This window comes from Octodon degus, unplaced genomic scaffold (assembly GCF_000260255.1).
Source record: "Octodon degus isolate 3935 unplaced genomic scaffold, OctDeg1.0 scaffold00153, whole genome shotgun sequence".
Taxonomy (NCBI): domain Eukaryota; kingdom Metazoa; phylum Chordata; class Mammalia; order Rodentia; family Octodontidae; genus Octodon; species Octodon degus.
The window spans coordinates 3210723-3231714 of NW_004524729.1; the positions used below are offsets into that span (position 1 = coordinate 3210723).

General features: G+C 52.8%; 1 protein-coding gene across 1 annotated transcript in view; it reads left to right on the top strand.

Moving 5' to 3' along the window:
- Tbc1d22a (TBC1 domain family member 22A) overlaps positions 1-20992 on the top strand; it is a 343764-nt gene that overhangs the window by 2109 nt on the left and 320663 nt on the right. The window contains exon 2 of the mRNA XM_023702532.1: positions 20479-20535. Within this exon, the coding sequence (XP_023558300.1) occupies positions 20479-20535 (57 nt within the window). The remainder of the gene's footprint in view (positions 1-20478; positions 20536-20992) is intronic.

The window sequence follows — 20992 nt, forward strand, 5'->3', positions numbered from 1 at the left end:
GGCTGCCCATGTCCTGGGCCTTCACTGGCACAGGTGCAGTGCCAGCAGAGCCGTCAGCTTTGCCTGCTCTTTCTAGTGGTTCCATGGTCATTTCTGCCTACTGAATGTTAATCTCACCCAGGGAAGCTCAGGAGGGAGACTGCATGCACCACAGAGCGGTACTAGGCTGTGAGGGAGCCTTTGTACAGCACAGCCCACCATCACAAGCCTTTGACAGCCGCACGCTGAGTGTGTGCCATGCCTGATCGTGGTGCTGCTCAAGCGTCAGGTCTCCCAGGGGTTTTGTCCTTTAGGCTGCACTCCTCAAGGCAGGCTGGGTTTAAAGCCACGTGGCTGTCTCGCCTGAGATGCTATGGCATGTGTAGACATTCCCCCAGCATCTAGGCCCCTTTCTGTGCATCCACTGCTCAGTTGCTTGGCCTCCCCTTCCACCGGTCCTTCTTTGTGGGCTGCTGAGCTTCTGGGTCCCACACGTTCTGTGCCGCTCCCCTGCTCTGGAAGCTCAGCATAACGCTCCCTTCTTCTCTTTTCCTCGCTTATCTTTCTTCCTTTTCAGCCTTCACCTCCTTGTATTTACTTCTTCCTTTTTCTTTTTTTTTTTTGAGAGACAGGGTCTCACTGTGTATTTCAGGCTGGCCTTGAACTCCTGGTGAGATCTTCCTGCTTCAGCCTTCTGAGTGCTGGGATTACGGGAGCACTGGGATTACAGGCATTAGCCACCACACGTGGCTCATTTCCTTACAAAGCATGGCCTGTGAGATCTCCCATAGCCAAAGTGCTGCCCAAGGCCACAGGCCCGATTATGTGCAGCTTGGATCCGGGTCCTCTCTTGTGTGCTTGCTCTCTTCACCAGGAAGTGAGCCCTGCATACTCCGAGAGTGCACCTCACTCACCTTGCATCATTCTGATTGTCATTATTAAGCAGCAGTGCTTGACCCAGACTGATCCGGTTCAGACTCACATTAGCTGGAGGAGATCATTGATTTGTCCAAGGGTGAAGCTGTCTTGCGCACACCTTGGTATCTGCTCGATTGGTTGGCCGAGGCTTGTAGCAGTTGCTTTTCCAGTGAACTATCAAGCGTGTGGAGGGAATACCTCTGACTAGGAGTTGGGTGCATTGTACTCCTTCCCCCCCCACTGTGTGAGCCCCACCCCTCGCATCGGCCCCCCGCACCTGCTACTTGTATTAGACTGACGTGGCTTCAGCACCCAGGAAAGCTTTATTTGGAGCAGCCTGATTCTGTTTGGTGAGGAGACCAGTGCTGGGAGTTTGGTCACTCATCCAGTAAGTATTTATTTAACCTGCTCTGCATGCCGGTGCGCAGGGTGTATTTGTGAACAAACCAGACCAGGGTCTCTGGCCTCACAGCATGCATGGGAGAGTGGGGAATGGGGCCAACCTAGAAAGAGAGCTAACGGGGGGAGGGGGCGCTGGTGCAGCGGAGGGAGATAGAGAACCCTGAGGCAGGCGAGAAAGGTGCTGGGGCTTCCTCAGTGTAGGTGCTATTGGGGAGAGAGTTGCAGGGAACTGTGGGAGGAGTGGTGCAGGCTGAGGGGCGCAGGTGCAGAGGTGCCGAGTTGGCAGTGAGGCTGTGCTGAGGGAGGCAGGGCTGTGTCGTCCCCTGCAGATGCGGGTGGTCTCTCTTATTCTGAAGTGGAGCCTGGGCAGGGGGCACGATCTTCTCAGTTTGACTGCTGTGTGAACGATGTGGAGGCACGTGGGGAGACTGCTGCGGACACCCAGGAGTGGCAGGGCAAGTGGTACATGGGTGCTAAGCACGGGAGTGTCCAGTCTGTCTCTCTGGGCCTGGCCTTTCTGGGCCAGCGGCTTCCTGGGCACTCAGCTGTTGATTTCCACAGCCACAGTTAGAATTCCTGCTGCACCCTACGTGCCAGGACTGCTGCCTGCACACTGGGCTTGCAAATACAGGCAGCCTTTCAGTGTGGCACCGAGGTTTGCCTGTCAGCGTGGCCCTGGCTGGCAGGAGGGTGTGCCTTGGCCGGGCATGCTGGTGTGATGTCTGCAGGGTGGCTGTGGTAAGGCCCTGGGTGCTGGGGAGGAGGCTGCAGCGAGGGAACGCTGTGCTCTGCCCGCACTCCGCACTTTGCCAGCTGTGAGGAGCCTGTAGGGGAGCGGGTCAGCTCGGCAGGCCAGGGGGCCTCCAGCAATTGCTGGGGAGAGTGGCGACATTCACAGGAACCCCAGCACCTTCGAGGTCCAGGGACAGTGCTGAATGCAGGCTGGTGGATGGGGCCTCAGAGGCACCTTAGCAGGACAGCAGTGTCCTTCATGTGTGGGATGGTCACCCCTCCTCAGGGCTCCCTGGCAGTGCTGAGACGCGAACAGGAGGAGGAGCCACCACGGCCTGTAGAGACATGAGGCGGATGTCACAGCCCTCCTACTGCTGGGGAGGCTGCGGCCAGGCGGGGAGGAGGACGTGGGCAGGCTGGGCCCAGGGCCCCTGGGTCCCGAGGGCCATAAGAAAGCACTGAGGTGCCAGTGGCAGAGGGGTGTGTGTGTGTGACCCTGGGATGCTCCTCAGCAGCCTGGAAGAGAGGCAGGAGGGGAAGTGGGCTGGTTGTGCAAAGTGCAGCAGAAGTGAGTGTGGAGGAGAGGCTGTGGGTGGTGCAGTTGGTGGCCAGGCGCTGGTGGTACTCGAGGACTCACTGAGGGGCTGCAGCATTTGGATGGATCTGATCTCCAGGCTTCTGGCTTAAGGGATGGGGGTATGGTGGGCAGAACTGTGGCCCCCAAAGGTTCCTGTCTCTTTGTCCCTGGAGCCAGTGAATATGTTATGTGACAAAGGGGAGTTGAGGTCACCGGTCCGCTAACCCGCACATGGCATGTCCTGGACTTTTTGGTGGCTAAGTGCAGCCACAGGAGCTCTTTGGAGTGATCGAGCCTGTGACCTCAGAGGGACTTGGTCCTCCTTTCCTAGCACTGTGCAGAGGAGGTGAGGGAACATGGCTCGGCCTTCAGAGGCTGGGGTTGGCCATCTGCTGACAGATGGTGGGCAGTGTAGGGCTTGGTCCAACAACTGCAAAACTTTGAGTTCTGTCCGCAGCCAGCGTGAGCAGGAAGCATGTTCTGCCCTGGAGCCTCCAGGAAGGAGTGGAACTGGCTGACACCAAGACTTTAGTCTGGTGACACTAGCTGAACTTCTGACCTCCAGAGGTCTAAGATAATAAAAGTGCTTATTCTCAGGGAAGGGTGCCGAAGGGTGCCAGGTGGAGAGGTGCCCGTGGGCAGAATGTGTGGGTCAGCATCTCGGGGGTTGCAGGGTGGCCTCTGCAAGGTGTTTAGTCCCAGGAGACCAGAGGTGAGCATGGAGGTTTTGTGTAGGTCCTGCATCCTGCTTGGGCCCAGGAACCAAGCGGAGGCCCTGCTTGTGTGGTTAGAAACTGCACGCGGCAGCCTCTGGCCAGCTTGCCGTCCTGTGCTCTCACAAACATGCGTTCTCTTGCCTGTGGGTCTGAAGTGGCTGTTTATCTCGCCAGGACCCTCCTTCCCGTTTTCCCATTTTAGGTGCTTCCTTCCAAGTGTGCAGCCTGGCGGGGGGTGCATGTCTAGGGAGGGGGAGTTTTCCTCTGGGGCTGTTTTTTAGCCAAAGCAGCTGTGGGGCGTTTCAGGAGCCATGGAAACACTAGTGGGAAGGTTTTTGTTACTATATGGTTCATTTTATTTTATTTTTTTCCCTTGGAGCCCTTCATGTTATTACATGTCTTATTTTGAAAAATAAATTCATCATATATCATGGTTTTTCTCTTATGTACTTACATAATATAACAAGTCTGGACTCCTTTGGGTTATTATTATTTTTGTCTTTTTGTGACAGCTTCTCACGCTGTAGTTCAGGTTGGCCTTGAGCTCACTTTGTAGTCCAGGCTGATCTCGCTCAAAACCATCCTCTTGGGTTAATTTTGAATGAAGAAAAAGCCAAAAAGCAAAACAAAACAAGCCCCCAAATAACTAAATCCCTGGCTGGGCATAGTGGTGCGCACCTGTGATTTCAGGTACTTGGGAGGCTGAGGCAGGAGGATTGCAAGTTGGAGACAAGTTTAAGCAACTCGGTGAGACTCTCTTCTGCAAATGAGGGGCTGGGAGTATAGCTCAGTGTTAGAGTGCCCTGTCTCCATCTCCAGTACTGTGGGAAAGAGAAACCCCAATCCCTGATGCTTGGGAGTTCCTTTGAGTGCGTATTTTAAACCCTAAGGGCAGCAGGCTAGCACCCTTCTCCTGCGGATGGCTGGGGAGGGAAGGCTGCGGTGGAAGTGAGGAGGGACTTGTCTCTGGTTTTCTTTTCTCCATACTGCTGTGGTCCTGCCTGACCCACCTGTGGCTGGGACCAGGGACTTGCTGACAGGGATGGGGCTGTTTTGGCTGTGGGGCCCGAGTAGCGCTGTCTGGGCTCCCCCTGTCCTGCAGACCCCAGTGTCACCCCTCTCCCTTGCTTGTCACTGTGGAGCCCTGTGTGTGCTATGCGCAGGTTGTCCTGGTGCTGAGGTACCCAGCTGCTGTGTCTTTGTGCCTGGCCCTGGAGCGAGAACCACTGAGCACACGGGGCTTTCTCCTGAGGAGCAGGAGCAATCCTGGAGCAGGTACTCTGTGCTATACCCATGGGGTGGAGGTGGCACCCCAGAATGGGTGGTGCGGAGTGCTGGCTACACCTGGGACACAGCTTGCCCTGGCCCCTCCTCCCTGTGGCTGGGGTCGGGTGGGCAGCGTGCAGTCCTGTCTCACAGAGGAGGAAGCCAGCTCGGTGGCTGAGCCTCCTGCAGCTGCACAGCCTGTGCAGGGAGGGCCAGGTTTGCACTGAGGGCTCGTCTCTAGAGTTTGCCTTGGCTGCCATAACTGTGGCTTCTTCTCTCTACCCGGCGGCCTTCTCACTGCCCACTCTCCAGGGCCTTGCTCGGCCCCCTGCCACAGAGCCCGCCAACCCCAGCTGTAGGCCGGCCAAGTCGGCCGCCTCTTCTGGGGGCCACCCCGGGTGAGGTGAGCAGCTTCCTCAGGGTCACATTGGTGTTTACTTGGCAGATGAGAAGCTGTGGGAGCCAATGCTGTGTTCTTCCCATTTCTGGGTTCCATGGGGGACCAGACTTTTGTTTTGAGTGTTGCTAGCCATTTTGTTCTCCATTTCTGAAATGTGCTTCCTGTTTGGGGAATTGGTGTGGAAGTTCCACCCTGGGTGCCAAGGTTCACCACCAGACATATGGTTACAGCAGCAAGAACGAGGGCCTGGGATGCTGTACGCCTGGGACAGGCAGGCAGAGGCTGCATCGGGGTGAGCCCCTCACACAGCCATGGGCCCTGCTGTGTGGGCTGCAGTGAGGACGCTGAGCCTTTGTTCAGGTCCCCTGGTCAGAGTGGAGCTCTTTCTGGCTCCACAGTCCCTGCTGTCCCCGGCCTCTGTGGCCCTCTTGGTGTTCTTCTTTGTGTCTAGGGTTTGCCCTCTGTGTGAGCAAGCTTTCTATCCCTGTGACAGTGTGTGAGGCTGTCGACCTCACAGAGGAAAGGCATGTTCTGGATCATGGTCTCTGTGGGCCTTGGTGCCCGGGCTGTGGTGAGCAGAGTGGCCAGCCTCAGCGACTAACATGGAGGACAAGATGTCCCCTCAAAGACAGGCCCAGGGACCGCCTCCTGCAGCTCCTATACAGCTATAGTGCCCTGTGGGTTACCCATAGTAAGATCAGGGCCCTCTAGGTCCAGGCCCCACCTCTGAACACTGCTGCACTGGGGACCTAGCCCCCAACACCCTGGCTTTTGGGGGACATTTAGGGCCTAAAGTATAACCTTCTGCCCTTGCCCCAAAAGCTCACGTCATCTCACGATGCAAAAATGCTTTCAGTCTGTCTCTGAGTCCCCAAAACATGCTCAAAAGTCCAGCCAAGTTTCCTCTAAGGCTCAGGACATGCTGTTAGATTTGCACTCCCATAAAATTGAAAAGAAAGGTCTATCCTTCCAAGATGTCGTGGCTTGTGTCTAGATGTCCCCCAAAGCCTCATGTGGCCGTAGAGCTTTTGCAGAGGTGGCTAGCTCTAGAGTGTATGATGCTGGGATTAGGAGTGTGTGATTAGCCTGTCAGCTCACTGGCTGGCTGGCATGGTTCTGGCTTGGGTTAAGGATGTGTGCTAGCCCTGCCCTAGGCTGGGTAGCCTTCATGTGATAGAAGGGACAGAAAGGGCCTGTCTCCTCCCCCTTGTGGCTTTTGTTGCCTGTGGATGCCATAAACTATTCTGTGCCACACCACCTGCCTTGGAGCCAGCCAGTTATGGACTGAAACCTCTACAGTCTGCGGCTCCATAAACCTTCCCTTCCTTAATTTGGGGTGTTGGTTATTTTGTCCCAGCAATGAGAAAAGTAACTAAGACACAAGATGTAGTGGCACCAGGGAAAGCAAGTGCTAGGAGTATCAGGGAAGAATTGGACCAGAGCAAGACCAAAACCCAGTGGGGCAGACGTCACCTTCCGAAGCTACTTGTCCAGTATCCAGGCCCATGTTGGCTGATGGAAGCTTGGGTAGCTTCATGCCTGTGGCCTCAGTGTCCCTGTGGACCGTAGAGGCAGGGGCAGCCCCCAGACCTGTTTGCCTTCCTGAGCCATTTGCCAGTTGAGCCAGAGAGTATATGGGACTCTGGCTTTATCTGTGCTGGATAGAAGGGGTCCTGGCTTGCTAGGACGAAGAAGGCTTAGGAGGGCACGAATCAGGTTTTGCAGGATTTGTGACAGTGTGTATGTCCTCTGGCCTGGGCCCCTCCACCAGATGTACCCCTTCTGTTTGGGATTGGCCTGGCCGTGCTCGCTGGCCTTCCGTGCCTGTTGCTGTGGGTTCGTCTCCTGCAGTGACTGTCTTCATGGACTGGTTTCTAAAGAAGTGTTGGCTGTGGTCCCCATTTCATTTCCTTTGTGAATGAATCCCTATTGTGGGTTGATTTCCTGTCCAAGGCAGTCAGAGGGCCGTGGTGGCAGGTTTTATGTGGGTCACAAGCCAGTATGGCCTCAGTAGCAGGGGTGAGGGGGAGCAGGCCAGGCCAGATAGGGGAGTGCAGGACGTCTAAGGAGGGGCTCCCTCCTTGTGCTCTGTGCTGGCATCCTCAGTAATTTAGCTTCTTCCAAAATAGGGTCTTCCTGTCTTCCCTTAGGGTGTGGTCATAGGAGGTTCGCATAATAAAGGAGAGTGTTCTGGGTGTCTCAGATGCCCGGGTGTGCACCAGAGGGCCTAGGAGTGCAGAGGGGAGCTGTGCTACTGCTATCCCTGAGGAGATGGGCACTCCAAGGGGTGTGTGACCACCACATAGTGGAGGACTTGGCAGTCACAGAGGTGGGCAAGGGAAACTTCATCTTAAAAAATTTTTTTATGTATTTGATACAGGGTCTCCTTATGCAACTCGCACTCATAGTGATTCTCCTGTTTCAGCCTCCCCGGTGGTGGGATTACGGGCAGGTGGCTGGCTTTGTCTTGGTGGCTGGCTCGGCGCACCCAGGGCAGGACTGGCAGGGCATGTGGTGCTGGGGATCTAACCCAGGTTCTTGTGCTTGCCTAAGCAGGCGATTAGACCACTGAGCTATATCCGTGGCCCAGGAAGCTTCATCTTGACTGAGATGCCATCAAATTGGACCTGGAGGGAGGGAGGGTCGGTTCCTCCTGCCATTTACATGAAGGGTATGGGGAGTTCTGCAGATGGGCCCCAGCGCTGTAACCCCCCAGAGGGTTGAGGAGAAGCTAGGGGGTGGGCTGGGCAGTGTCCAGGTCCATGAGGGCAGAGCTCAGCTGGAGAGGGACCTGGATGAGGCTGTGTGGTTCGCGTGCAGCTGGGACCGCACAGTTGCTGAGACTGCACGGGGAGTGTGGGCTGTGGCTGATTTGTGTTCTGAGCTGACGGATGACCTGGTCAGACCTCCCACTCATTTAGTTCCTGCTGTTGGCATGAGGTGGCTCACACAGGTCATGGGACAGCCCTGAGACATGTGAGGATGGGGCCAGGCTGGGTCTTCGTGATAGCTGCGTGGCAGGGAAGAGCGAAGTGAGAAGGGCAGGGCCAGTGGGGAGGGCAGGGCAGGGCAGGGCAGGGCAGGGCAGACTGCTTAGGAGGTGCTTGCTGCTCAGAGAACCTGAGGTCTTATTACAGGAGCCATTATGCTTGGCGTTGGAGAGAGCAGGAAGATGAGCTGCCTGCGCATGATGGGGAGGGTGGGAGGGTGGGAGGGCCATGTATGGGCCTGCGAACTCCCTAGAGGATTTGGGTCCTTTTTGAGGGCAATGACAAGGCCCCAAGTGAGTGACCATCACAGGGCTGGAGGCAGCTCGCTGCCGGGGCTACCAGGCTCTAGGCTGACTGAGTAGGGTGAGGTGTCATGAGGGATGCTGCCAGTGGCTGGTTCTGTGCCTGGCAGGTGCTAGGATTGTTGTTGTGAGCGCTCACACCATCCAATGCTGTCCTTGGTGCGGGCCGCTGCTGGGGGAGATGCAATGGGGGAGTGTGCAGGAGAGGCATTGGGGCAGACTGGCTCCTTCTGATGGGCCTGGTGGATGTGGGACTGGGGGCCCATGCTGTCCTTGCCAGGGCTGGAGTTCCCAAGCTGGTTTGTGCAGGGGTCCTGGGAGCGAGCAAGCAAATGGATGTGGCTTGGTGTGAGGTGGAGGGGTTCCCCAGGGTCCTTCTGCCCAGGGAAGGGGTCAAGGAGGGGCGGCGAGTTAGGCAGGGCAGCGCGTTCTGTGGCTGCTGGTGCAGGTTGGCAGAACTGGGGTGTTCTTGGTGTGACCCTTCCAGCACTTTTTTACTCGTATTTTCTAGGTTTTCTGTAATAAACAGACTTTGCTTTTTCACCTGGGGGAACTTATTATTATTATTTTTTTTTAAGGAGAAATTATTATAAAAATGTAGTTTCCAGGCCCAACTTAAGAGCTGTCTGTGCAGCAGCTCTCGGCCTGGCTTAGAAGGGCTTCTGGTATTCTGGGGCCACAAGGTGCAGGACAGCAGGGGACGCGGTTCAGGCCCTGCTACAGGGGCCGCACAGCCCACGGGCTCAGGTCCCGGGTGCCCCGTGTGGTGTGGCTCTGCACTTGGCTCTGGGGTGGCGCTCAGGCGGTAGGGTGGGCGGGGGCGCCGGAGGTGCTCACTGCTGCAGTGGTGGCCTTTGCACACCTGTCTCCAAAGCACTAGGGCGTTAATTGTGTTGGAGAAGTTACTTTTCATGAACCTATTTATAAATCTGGGGGCATCATTAGCCGAATTCAGTTGCTGATTGAGTCATACCTCAGGAAAGCACTGCTGAACCTGCAGGGGCACTGAGAGGTGAGTGAGGCTGGTGAGTCGTACACCGAAGCCAGTGAGGTGCTTTGCCTGCTTGCTTCATGTGTCTGCGGTTCGGGAAAGCACCTCGCCCTGTGACGCTCCTGGTGACTTTTACACTTGTCTGTGGTGCTTAGACATCGCTGCTAGGTTTCCTTCCTTCCACACTTCCATCTTTTCTCATACTTCACGTTTTCACTCTTCTCCGTTTCACCTACTGCAGTTTAGCCTTTAGTTAGAAAAAGAGCCAAGCTGTCTGGTTCATACCTGAATTTTGTTTTCAAACCAGGCCTGTGTAGGGGCTCCAGAGGCAAATTGGACAGCCCCCAGAACCTGCGGGAAGAGCCCCCTTTGTCAGAGCCCAGTGGCCTAGTGACACCTGTTGTTTCCTGCTTTCTCCTGCTGCGGGTCAGCTGTATCCTAAGGGATCACCCACGTGTGGAGCAGGCCGAGGGAGGCCCAGCATGCTGTTGCTGCCGTCCTGGTACTGGGGGAGCGCAACAGGAGTGGTGTTTGTGGTCTGTCTTCCATGAATGGCATCATTGGGACCGGCATTGCCTCAGGGTGCTTTTCAAGTGAAGCCTGGGCAGGGATCTCAGAGAGTACTTGATTCTAGCATTAGACACAGATGTTCCACGGAGTACACTTTGGCCGATCAGAAGGTGGGGGACTTGGAATACTAGGCAGGGACCCAGAGCCCAAGCGTTGTCTCACTAACCCCAACAATAAAGGGCCTGGGACACTAGACATAAATGCTCCTAGAGCCTTCCTTGCTTACCAAAAGCAAGGGGGTTATTTTGGCTGTTCTTGCTTAAATCTTCCCAGCTCTGGGAAGGACAGCCTCAGCCAGAGCCCAAGATCCTTGTGGGCTCTCCTCCAGGCTGACTGTTGTCGTCTTGCCATATGCCTCCTTCAGAGGCACCCTCCAGCCCCAGTGTCACGTCTCCCCTCTGCAGCCTTTGTCTTCTTCCTTTTTCCCCTCACTAGTGGTGGCATTTCAGTGGCACCTCCTTGTTTTGGATGAGTCAGTGTTGAGACTCCTGGGGCTGTCTGGGAAAGTCCTCTGCAGGGCACAGTGCCTTGGGACATCTCTGTGCAGGTCGTCCCTGTTCCCCATGCAATCCTGTCCTTTTCCAGGCCCTTTACTTACACCTGGGTGGGATCCTGCATCACCTCATGGGTTGGAACCCATGGCCCTTCATTTTAATTTCTTCTGGGCTGTGTCCTTGTAGTACCATTGGGAGGTGCACAGATTGGACCCCAGAAAATACAACCGATGGCCCTGCTGTTGCTTGCTGGTAGCAGGTTTATCCTACCTAAGTGTTCCTTTCTTGGATTGGAGGGTAGAGTTGGTTTCATCTGCATGGGGAGCCTGCTGAGGGTTGGTGTTACAGACTCTGTTCTTCGGAGTGAGGCGGTTGGTTAGATGGTGGTCAGGGCTGCCTCCCTTGCCCAGCACCCACCCCAGCCTGCCTAGCTCTCCTGGGACACAGTGCAGTCGCAGAGGGATCTTATCTCCCTCTTTCCTGCCTATTGCATCCTTCTGTCTTCGCCCTTCACCCATTTCAGATGTCCAGTTTTTTTTAAAGCATATTTGCAGGGATATATAATCATACCATAATCAATTTTAGGATAATTTCATCACTGTAAAGAGGAACCCCATGAGTTAGGAGTCACTTCCTGGCCCTTCCTTGGAAACCACTAATTTACTCTGTTTACACAGATTTACCAATAATGCACATTTCATGTAAGTGGAATCTGTGGGGTCGAATCATCTATATCTGGCTTCCTTTACCTAGCATGATAATTTTAAGGTTCATCCGTGTTCAGTGGAATACCTGGTTTTTTCTCTTGATCCTGGTGATGGTTGAAAGCCACAGCTTGGTGCTGCTGCCTGGCTTTGAGAGAGGGACTGCACTGCACGGTGCTTGCGTTAGTCCACGGTCCTGTTGCTGGACGTGACCCCCAGTACCAGCACCTTAAAGGAGGCGAGAATTCATTTGGCCTGCAGTCCCGGGGACTCAGTCCATGGTACGCTTGTTCTGGGACAGAAGTGGCATGGTGGAAGGTATGGTGGCGTAAAGTTCCTGACCTCAGGGCAGCTGGGAAGCAGAGCAGAGTAGGAAGGGTCCTTCTTTCCCTTTGTATTTCATCCAGGGTGTAAGCCTGTTGGTTGGTGCCAGCCACAGCTAGGGTAGGTCTTCCCTCTTCACTAAGTAAATCACCCTGACGCACCCAGAACTGTGCTAAGCTAATCCATCAGGCATTTCTTAAGCAAGTTGGTGCCATAGTTAACTGTTGCAAGTGTGAAGAAAGCAGAGACTTCACATTTTTTCAGAAACGCATTCTTGAGGAAGCCTTCATGCTTGGACGCTTCTGGGTAAGTGGGGCTGTGCTTCAGGGTGTGTCTGGTGCCAGCATCCCACGCCCCTTGCCTTTTGGTAAGAAGGAAGGCTCTAGGAGCATTTATGTCCAGTGTCACAGGCCCTTTGTCGTCGGGCTAGTGGGACAGCGCTCGGGCTCTGGGTCCCTGCCTAGTATTCCAAGTCCCCCACCTTCTGAGCGGCCAAGGAGTGCTCTGAAGAACATTTGTGTCTAATGCTCCAAGCATCTCACTTTATGAGGTCAGAACAGTCTTGAAGAGAACTTCAGGGCCTTCGGGACACTTACAAAGTCTCTGTGGATCAGTGCACGCACAGAGCACGCGCACACCTTCTCAGCGCGAGAAGGCAGATGTTGCGCTCACGCAGCTGAAGCGGCTGCCCTCGCTCCTGGACCCCTTCTCCCCTCCCCTTCATTTCTATTCCTGTAGTAGGAGTTTTTAGCAATCATGGTGTACACCCAAATAGTATGTGGTATTTTACATTAAAAACCTTTAGTATTTATGTATATTCGCGTTGGCTTTTATTTTCTCTGCGGAGTTCTGTTTATGAAATTTATCTGCATCAGTTCTGATAGCTATAGTTCGTTCGTATCTATCGTGGTTAGTGTACCACTGTCTGCACTGTTCGTCCATTCTTCAGTTGTAGTGAGCCTCTCGGGTTTCCCTTACCGTTGTTGCAAAGGTTGAGCCGTCTCTTGGGCACTTGCGCAGGGCTTTTTCTGGGCTTGTCTGTCAGGAGGTGAGTTATAGTGTGTATATCTCAACAGCAGCTTCTTTTATATGGAATCACTGGAAAGGAATCTCTTCCTTTAAGACAGGATTTCTGCAGCTTTAGAGCAGTACAGTGTATTTGCAAAGCTCATCATTAATGGACTTTTGAAAAGAAAGATCTCCTTCTTTGCTATGAGGAGGGTTCGTTGCTGCTTCCCTTCACACAGCTCTAGTTGAAGGCTTTTTTTATTTTTTGGAAGCTTGAAAGACCAAATAAAAATGCAATGTGAGCAAGACGAAACCCTCATTTCCTTGATCTCTGTGGACCATCTTATGCTCAGGAAGCACAGGCGCTGTGCCTGGGAAGAATGAAAGGTGGTGTGCTGGGAGGGAGGGAGGGGCCGCCAAGCGACTTCTGTGGGGATGACCTGTGCAGAGGGCTTGCGCCGGCCTGCCTGTTGCACTGGAGTCCTGTAAGTACGCTGCGGAAGGGCAGGGAGAGTATCAGTACTCGCATACAGGTGGGTGGCTACAGGCCGGTAGTGGTAGGTGCTAGCGGGAGCTGCCCTCATACACGGCTGCCCCGTGTGTGTTGCTGCGGGCTGAACCCGGGGCCCCATGCCCACAGGCCTCATGCCCACCACAGTGCTGTCTCTCAGCCCCGTGCACATTTTTATTTCCATTTCCTGGACTAGGATGCTAAAACTTGAAGCAATTACTTGGTTAAAAGTTCACCAGGTAGTAAGCGTTGGAGCTGGAGCTTGAACCTGGTCCTTTCACTTCCTAAGCCTAGAAGCTTACCACCAAGGGCACAGAGGCCTCTGAGCAGCCACAGGAAAAAGAATTGGCCAGAATGGGCTGTGCATGCTTTTTTATTTTGCTATATTGATAAAAAAAGCATTAGATCCTGTTCATGGACTCCTTGGGTCTGAAATTCAAGGCGGGCACCATGGGGACTGCAGGCTGCTGCTCCATGATATCCTGGGTGTCACTGGGAGGGCTTGAAGGGTGGCTGGAGTAAGAAGTCTGGGTCACTTGTCTGGAGTGTGGCGTGGCTGCCCTGGGCAGCAGCTCATGCTGGCCCTGATATGGTGCATGTGGGTGCTCCTGTGGCTGGTGTGGTTCCTCACAGCACTCCACCTGCTTCCACAGAGATGCAGACAGCCTGCTGGCGGGTGTGTTGCCTTTGCAGAATCTTTCCTGAGGCTCACCTGGAATACAGCTGCCCACTTAAATCCACACCCCACAGCATGCACTGTGTAGTCATTTTTAGTGTGTTCAGCGTTGTGTAAATATAACCATGACTTTAGAGCATGTTCATCATCTCAAAGACAAAGCAGAGCAAAAACAACCTGTCCTCATCAGCAATAGCAACTACAAAATGACCCCCCGAGTTGCCCCAGCCCCTCCACCTCCAGCCCCAAGCAGGTGCTGATCACTCTGCTCTCTGTGGAATTGCCCATCCTAGCTGTGTTTTTTATTTTTTTTTATTTTAGGGAAGGATCTACAGGGTGTTCAGGGTCTCACTACTAGATCAGACTCCTCGTGATCCGCCTGTTTACAGCCTCCCAAGAGCTGGGATTACAGGTGTGTGCCACCACGCCCAATCTCTAGACCTTTCTGTTAGATGGAATCACATACATGTGTTCTCTGTCATTTGGCTTCTTACCCTTAGCTGATCATTTCAGCATCATTCTTACAGCCCTGTGGTCGCAAGCCTATGACCTGTGTGCCGCTGCCACCTATTTCCGTGGAAAGAGCTACAGGGCTCACCATAACCATGACAGCACGTGTCAGGACGTGACTTTCCAGTTGGACAGCACTCCACTGACACTTGCACTGTTCCTGCACCAGCTGTTACGATTGATGCTGCGGTGGACGTTTCTGCAGAAACTGTTGTGTGGACATCTCTTCATTTCTCTTGGGTATCTACGACTGGGAGTGGAACTACTGGGTTGCAGGGAAGCTCCGTATTTGATTGCTTGAGGAAGTACCGTTCTGTTTCCAGCAGTGTGTGAGGGTCCCACTTTCTTTCCATTCTCACTAGTGCATGTTCTTATTTTGGCCACTTATTCTGTGGGCAGGGGTGTGAGTGTGTAGCTTTGATTCCCTCATGATGTTGAGTCCCTTTTTACGTGCTTCCTGTTCATTTATATATCTTCTTTGGAGAAGTGTCTATTCAAATCCTTTGTCCATTTTAAAATTGATTTGTGTTTTTATTTTTTTGCTGGCTCAGCCTGCCCTGATGGCAGGGCTGGCACGGCATGTGGTGCTGGGGATCAAACTGTGGTCCCCTGCGCCTGCCTAAGCTTGCCTCAGCAGGTGCTTTAGACCGCTGAGCTATCTCGCTGGCTTCTGATTTGTGTTTTAATTCTTGAGTGGTTTTTTTTTTTTTTTTCTTGACACACGGCTTCACTGCACAGTCCAAGCTGGGCTTGAGCTCACTTTGTAGCCCAGGTTGGTCTTGAGCTCACATCCATTCACCTCCCCTAGCCTCCTCAGTGCTGGGATTACAGGCCTGTGTCACCACACCTGGCTACTCTTGTTATCTGCTCTAGACAGCATCTCTTGTCAGTCCTGCTATTTGCAAAGCATTTCTCCTCTCTTTCTGTGGAGCTCCCCTGCATTCTGTGTGGTCCAGGCAGATGCTGCCTCTTTTTGCTGGGGGAATCCTGCTGTTGCTTCTCCTTACCAGAACAGCTCTGCTTCTACATGCTCGGCATTTCCATGAAAGTTCATTTGAAAAGTTACTTTACTGCTGAAGCACCACTTTTAAACAAAATTGGAGCATTCCATAACAATCTTGAGAAAAGCCAAGTTGTAAAATGTACATAAATATGATGCAAACTGTACAGATGTGCAGTCTGGTACTGTGTTGAGAGGTCCCTGACTCTTCCGTGAAAGTGGAAACACTTGCACCGAAATGACCAACGTCAAGTTCAGGTTGGCAGCTATCTCTGAGCAGACAGGGAGGAAGCAGGATTGGGTTCTGTGGAACCAGTGCTCAGGGAGGTTTTTGTGTGGTCATTCCTCATGTCCTGTCTGTCATCGAGCTGGCTTTGCGACCTTCAGGCTCTGTGTGACCTTGAGCAGATGCTTTCTAGACCATGGTTTTTCCATCTTTAAAATGGTTTAAAATCATACCTGCCTCATTGAATGGGGCAGGTTAAATCAGTTGATGTATTTAGAATTTAGAGTAATCTAAATCTCTGTTAACTGCTGTCATTATTCCTGGTGTTTTATGGCTTGCAGTATTTTATTTTATTTTCTGGCTCCAAAAATGGAACTCAGGACCTTGTGCTTGCTGAGCAGGTGCTGTGCTGCTGAGCTATGTCCTCAGTCCCTGCAGTATTTTAAGTTGACAAAGAAGTAGGAAAGTGGCACAAGTGTGGAGGCCACAGAGTGGTCCTGGGCTGATGTCTCTTCACTTTGCCAGGTGTGTGTCCCTCCTTTGGTACGAGCAGCCCCTTCCCCCGTGGACGGCCTGGGCCCATGCTGTGTCTCTGATCTCAGCACCAGGACAGTGCCTGCTACCTAGTGGGTCCCTACTGGCTGCAGAACAAATCCCAGTTTTGCTTTCTGGTTTCTCCTCCAGTGTGAGGCATATCTTACTAACCCTGATACATATAGAAATGAGTGTGACATTTCAGCCTGGATGTTTCTGTAAAGTCTTCTGAAGTCATTTACTTCTTACTGACTTCGCCTGGGAAGGAGAAGTTGAAAGCCTCCCAGGGCCAAGCTGGAATTCCTTTGCTAACTTTAGGTCTCTGTCCTCCTCTGTGGAGCCAGCTTGGGCTGGGGTTGGGGTCAACAGGGAGGGGCTTAGGAGAGGGCTTCTGTCTGCTGTCAGGATGTCTTGTTCTGCCCTTTGCTTTTGCTGACTTTTGCCTTCTCCCTTCCCCTCAGCTCTCGTGCCCTGCTCATTTGCCTGGGATTTTCTGCCTGTCCACTTCTGTGTTCCTGTGGTGTGTTCTTGGAGGACCTATCACAACGTTAGGAATGACACTTCATGTTTCACTTTTATAAGTTGGTATAGTGTACTTATTTTTGCTTACCCAGTACTTCATCACAGATTTGACATCTAAGAAATATTTGTTAAATTTTACTGGAAAATTTTAGTATATAAAACTAATTTGTTTTCCTTTGTTACCGGGGACCAAACTCAGGACCTTGCACTTGCCAGGCACGTGCTTATACCGCTAAGCTCTCTCTCCAGCCCCTATAAAACTAACTGTTATAGCTGGTGTTGGCACAGGTGTGTAATCCCAGCACGCAGGAGGCTGAGGCAGAAGGATTGCTGCAAGTTTGAGGCCAGTCTGGGCTGTAAAGTGAGTACCAGCCTGAACTGCATAGTGAGATCCTGTCTCAAAACACAACACAACACGACACAACAGAGTTTGCTAGGTGTGGATGCAAGTTTGAGCTCAGCCTGGACTCCTTAGCAGCTTACCAAGACACTGTCTCAAAAATGAAAAAATACAGAAGTGCTGGGTATGTAGCTCGGTTTAGCAGTCCTGGGTTCAGTCACCAGCGCCACAGAAAGAATGAGCATTTGATGTAATTAAACTGTTGTTCTGTTGCCCTAGGGGTAAATAAAAAAAAAAATAGAACACTGAAAAAAATGACTTAGTGTCATATATAATACTTTGTTTTATGAGACAGAATCCTTATATAGGTCAGGCTGGTCTACAACTCACAGCAGTCTTCCTGCCCCAGTCTCCTGCATGCTACCGTGCCTGACTGTAATACAATGCCGTAACATATATTAAAAGTGGTATTTATGATTTGTGTGTAGTTGTCCCCCAAAGCCTCATGCAGCCCTGGGGTGGCTTCTAGAGTTTGTGATTAATTCATCATCTAATGCTGGGATTATGGGTGTGAGTGCGAGCCCCACCCTGGGGTAATAATTGCACACAGATGTAAGGAGGGGCGAGGGGCTAGCTAGCTGCTTGGCCGCTGCTCCTCCCCTTGCTCTTTGCTGTTTTCTGCTGCCATGAGCTGCTTCCCTCTGCCATGTGCCGCTCTGCCTTGGAGCCAGCTGAGTATGAACTGAAACTTCCACTATCTGTGAGCTAAGTAAACCTTTCCTCCCTTAATTTTGGGTGTTGGTATTTTGTCTTGTCGAGAGAAGAGTAACTGAAACAATATCCTAAAGCATTGGAGAGGTGAAGTTATTATTTATTTATTTATATGTGTTTAGTACGGGTGTGCAGGTCTCACTATGTAGGTCAGACTCGTAGTGATCCCCGTTTTCAGCCTCCAAGCGCTGGGATTAGAGGCGTGCCACCAGGCCCCGTGTCAGTCTCTGTCTCCGCGCACCCTGGGGGCGAGGCGGCACAGCAGCAGGGATTGAGCCCCCGTTCCTGCGTCTGCCCAAGCAGGCACTTGAACCTGCTGAGCTGTCTGGCTGGCCCCTCTTGAAGTTATTTTAATAAATAGGATTAGAACAGTTATTATTATTATTACTATTTTTTTTTTTTTTTTTTAGAAAAGTTGTGTTGAACACTGTGTATTGGAATATAGCAAGTTCTAGATGAATCGAGAATACGAAATTGTAGAAGGACAGAGCAAGCACATCAGATATTTATGCAGCATCTGAAGGGCGCTGTCTTCCTCAGAGTGAAATCCTATGACAAGGGTGAAGGCACACCAGACCGAGCCTCTCGTGGTCAGGACTGACCAGTTCTCCCGTCCCCAGGACTGGCCTGGCCTCCTCTGAGCAGGAAGGATGTGCTGCTTGCACGAATTGCCACCTCTTGCTGGGGAGAGCAGCTCGTTCCTGGCGCTCTGGCGGTTGCGAGTCTGACCCAGGGTTCTCTGGGCTGGAGTCAGGCAGGTGCAGGCCATGCTTCCTTCAGGCCTGGGGAGAACCCTTTCCTGCCCTGTCCAGCTGAGAGGTGCCTATAGCCCTTTCTGTCTCCAGAGCCTGTGGCGAGTCTTTGATTGCTTTCAGTGCTGACTTTTGTGGTCCCTCCAGCCGTAGTCTGCGGAAAGCATTCTGCTTCTTGGTTGGCGTTCTTGTGGTCAGTGTTCTTGTGGTCAGTATTCTCGTGGCCAGCGTGGCCTTTCCGGGTAGCCCAGGTGAGCCTTGTCACAGGTTCATTTTCTTAGGCACATCCGTGGAGCCCCCTTGCCACATATGGTGATACATTGCCAAGTTCTGGGCCCTGGGACCGTACGCCTTTGGGAAGGTTGCCATTGCTGACCACACTGTCTGAATTCCCAAGACAGGAATTTGCTTTTCACAAAGAAAGTCTTACACATCAGTATATCTAAGGGGGAAGACTCTGGTGTAGTATGTGGACAAAGGCATAAACAGTGTCTAGGAAGAGGAGCAAATGAGCAGGACTTATTAGCAATTCATCACTCTCACAGTCAGTTGGACACACACTCAATGCTGAGCTGCCTTTTCCTGGGTCAAGCTAGCCGTGATCGGCTGCCCGGCAGGCCCTGCTTCCTGGGCACAGGAGCTGCTTGCTGCGCCCTGGCAGCGAGGATCAGAGGCTCCTTAAGTGCCTGCCTTTGGTGGAAGACAGCCAGGAGTGTGTCCGCAAGAGGGTGTAGAGTGCCGCGTTTGTGAGTTCGTCTCCAGAGGCCGTGTTGCTCTTTTTCTGATCACAGTTTCAAATAAGTTAATGTCTGCTGTCAGCATTGGTTAAACTCATTACATTGTAGCCATGAGGTGGCACAATGCGACATCAGAACTGGTATTGTCCACACGGGTGGCACAGGCTGCGCTGAAATACCTGCTGCAATTCTATTCTTGTGGTTTAGAAAGCCTTTTATTTTAAACTAACTGTACATTTACAAGGAGTTGCAGAGAAACGTATAGGGGAGCCCATGTGTGCTCCGGTTTTAAATGTACTCTACATATATTGTTTTTTTTCAAGCAATATGTAGAAGGTAAGGCATTTAAATTTTTTTTTTTATTGTTTTATAATTTTAGGGAAGGGTCTACAGGGTGTTTAGGGTCTCACCACTAGATTGGACTCATAGTGATCCGCCAGTTTATAGCCTCCCAAGAGCTGGGATTATAGGCGCACACCACCATGCCCAGTCTCAATTGCCATCTCAGCATACCCCAGGGGGCAGACTGGCATGGCAGGCCCGGGGATCGAACCTCCGGTCCCTGTGCCTGCCTGCAGGCCCTTTAATCCACTGAGCTATTTGGCTGGCCTTTGGTAAAGCATTTTTTGAGAAATACTGAAGAAGTAATGCTATGGAGGAATAGTCGCGATCTGTTACTAAATGAGGAAGGTAGGGTTTCATTCAAAAGCTGGAACGTTCACCCGTAAAGTCATCACACACGCCCTCACCGCCCAGCACTGGTTGTGATGTCACGGTGGTTTCTCTGCTCTGGAACCTGTCCATTAGGATGTCTCATGCTGTGCGGGGTGGGCACTGGGCTCAGCCTCTGTTCCTGGCAGGCAGTGTGGGAGGAACTGGCCAGGGTTGCTACAGAGGCTGTCTGCTTTGTTGGGGAAGGAGCAGCCTCCATTTTTCTCTCTGCCCTGGCCCGGCCCACAGTGACCCTGAGAGAGGGCTCTGCTGACCAGCAGAGTCTCCACGAGGGCATTGTGTTCATGTGTTTTTCAAATATACTGGGACAAGCATAAAAGTTGCAAATGGAATAGTCAAGTCTTAAAAAGTTACACTGATCTTCTTTGTGCTATGGCATTTGCTCCTCAGACAGAATAGTCTTTGATGAGCGTTCAGGACGGCCTTCCTCCTGGGCTTCAGCCCTGTCCACCCAGTGCCATCTGTGAGCCGAGGCGGTGTGACCCTCTGTGCCTGCACCCTTGTCCCAGCTGTGGGCCCATAAAGGTCTGCAGTGGCACCTGGAGGGTGGTAGCTCTGGCCTGCTCCCGGGATGGCCCGAATGCCTCGCTTGTCAGTGCACTGGGGCCTGTGTGGCGCCGTTCATCCCTCCGTGACTGGCTCTGCTGACCCTGGGTGGCTGGAGGGGCCAGCAGCTCTTGGACCGCTGCTTCTCCTGTCATGCGTGCTGTCGGAGCTGGCTTGCCGTCGAGTCAGCTGTGGGCTTTTGGCAGAGCCCAAGCCAAGCTGATTGTCTTCTCTTTCTTTCCCCGTAGCATCCAGCATGTGTACGGAGCCCAGCACCCACCCTTTGACCCCCTAGTCCACGGCACGTAAGTGAAGTTTGGGGCTCAAGCCTCGGGGTTCCGGTGGAGGAGGGTGGGCAGCCAGTGCTTTCGCTTCCTGCGGCTCCAGCCTTGGTGTGGCTTGTCCCACCCTGGGGAGGGGGATGTGGCCTGCAACCTGGTTAGGTGCGGGGTGGGGCTCCACGGGGCATCGAGTGGCATTCTGGCTGGCAGGCAACCTGGCCCTTTTCTCGTCTGCACTCCCTGCCCTGGCTGTGGCCTGGCTCCTGCAGGGCTGCACCTGTCTGACCTATTTCCTGATCAACACATGGGCCCATGTGGTCAGGTTTGGGGGACTCTCCTGGACATGTTGGTGTTTTCCCATCTGTGTACCACAGTTCCTCCTGCCCAGCCTCTAGCTTTGCTCAGATGCCAGGAGTGGTGGGTCACAGGCTGTGAGTGCGGAGACTTGGTGGTGTGGGTCTGCTCACTGTCCTGTGGCCTC